The sequence below is a fragment of the Rhagoletis zephyria genome, unplaced genomic scaffold, assembly GCF_001687245.7.
Source record: "Rhagoletis zephyria isolate East Lansing unplaced genomic scaffold, Rhagoletis_zephyria_1.1 Rzeph_scaffold_56757, whole genome shotgun sequence".
In the NCBI taxonomy this organism is placed as follows: Eukaryota; Metazoa; Arthropoda; class Insecta; order Diptera; family Tephritidae; genus Rhagoletis; species Rhagoletis zephyria.
The window spans coordinates 1-1,757 of NW_016213809.1; the positions used below are offsets into that span (position 1 = coordinate 1).

At 38.6% G+C, this 1,757-nt stretch overlaps 1 protein-coding gene across 1 annotated transcript; it reads left to right on the top strand.

Annotated features, from left to right (window-relative positions):
- Positions 1-6: 6 nt before the first annotated feature.
- On the top strand, positions 7-1,697 carry LOC108356294 (uncharacterized protein DDB_G0280205-like; the record flags this gene model as incomplete). Its single annotated transcript, XM_017607413.1, has 2 exons — positions 7-787; positions 842-1,697. Coding segments are annotated over exons 1-2 (1,501 nt in total), but the record flags the coding sequence as incomplete, so codon positions are not given.
- Positions 1,698-1,757: the final 60 nt, after the last annotated feature.

Genomic DNA, 1,757 nt, shown 5'->3' on the forward strand with positions numbered 1-1,757 from the left:
CAAAAATAGAAAAAGTGAACTTGAAAAAGATATAAGCAATCAAGAACGCGAAGGAAAAGAATCAACAAACAAAAACACGGACCTGAATATAGTAAAACTAGAGAAAGTGGAGTCCGATAACTTACATGAAGACACACTTCCGATGGTAGAACCGCTTATAAATGACGAGCCTACTATAAAACCTGTAGTAGGTTTCAAGCGCACACGTATTATAAAACCAAAAATAATATGGGACCCTGACGCACCAGAAACTCAAATTTCATATGCGCAATTCGCACGCAACAGTTCCAAACTAAATTTGGATGCTGAAAGCCCGTCTTCAAAGATAGTATCGCATAAAACATCTGCATCTAAAAATCAACACAACGAGTTGAAAGAAAAGAAATCATCTTTACAACGCCAAAATGATCCTGAAAATAAGCAACATCGGGGATCAGAGCTAAAAGTATGTTCTGGCTCCCCTGCAACAAAGAAAAAGGAAACTAGGTCCTCATCGCCTGCAGGTAACTCTTCAAATCGAAATAAAAATGTCAGTCAAGAAAATACGATGAAAACTCAGTCACCCGTGAAACGGCGATCTCAGACACCTATCATAAATGGAACTGGTAGTGGTGCTGGTTCAAAGAAAAAAAAGTTAAGTGAAATCGACCGTTTAGTAAGCGATGAAGGTGCTGCTAATATGCTACATTCCTTGGAGAGCGAGAGAAGTAAATTAATTGCAGAACAAGGTGTCGATAAGCCACAAAAACATTTAATGCGCAGCCGCGCAGCTACAATTTCAGAAAAGGTATGACTTGTCTGTAACATTTATGTAATTACATGTAATGATTTTTTTGTTAAGATATTGAAGAGAGAATCTACACCAACATCTGGGAAAACAACACCAACATCTGGGAAAACAACACCCACTCCAACCAATAGTGGAGGTACAAGAAACAAGCGTACTTCTAAACAAAAACCATCATCAACTTGGGATTATGTGTATAAACAAAAAGCTAGTGAGGATGCAATGATTATTAGACGACGCTCTAATAGTTCTTATTCGAGCAATGCGTCAGTGCGACGTCTTAGTTTAGATACAGCAATACCGAATGCTCAAAATGTCTCCAAAACAACAGCAACGACAAAAGCTGGGCAACAAAAAATAACACCGACCACGACTACTGGTACAAGCAGTTCGGTAACAAAAACTACCCAAAGGAGTTTGTTAAAAACGTCAAACGAAAATAATAATGCATCTGTTGAAAGTTCTGATGCCAGCATAAGTGCCAAAATATCCGCTGGCAACTCTTTTGAGTTCGCTAAACCTGAATCAAAATCTAACCAAAAAAACAATAGGCGTGTAAAGGGTGTCAGTCATGGTGAAGAATCCTCGACAAATGAAACTAAAAAGCCAACAGTAACACCTGGTACACGAAAAGGCTCCCGTAGCCCAGCCAGCGTCGATGAAAGAGACAAAAACAAGAGCACCGGAGTAAGCGCAAAAGTATCTCCGAAGCAGACGAAAGAGGATTCCCCGGCCGGATCCAATGCTTCAGACGTGGTTGTAAAAAAAGTTGCAAAGGTTGCACAAATAGTGTTCAACACCCAGAAGGCGAAAATTAATTATACATTCACCGCCCAGGTATATTTTATTCTTTTTATTTATTTGAAAATTTACGGACATACCTATTTCCATAATGGACCTAATCTAAGTCGTAATTGAGAAAGCCTTTGGTTAAAAGGAAGCAAAGCTTAGAAAAAATTAAAAATTAGAT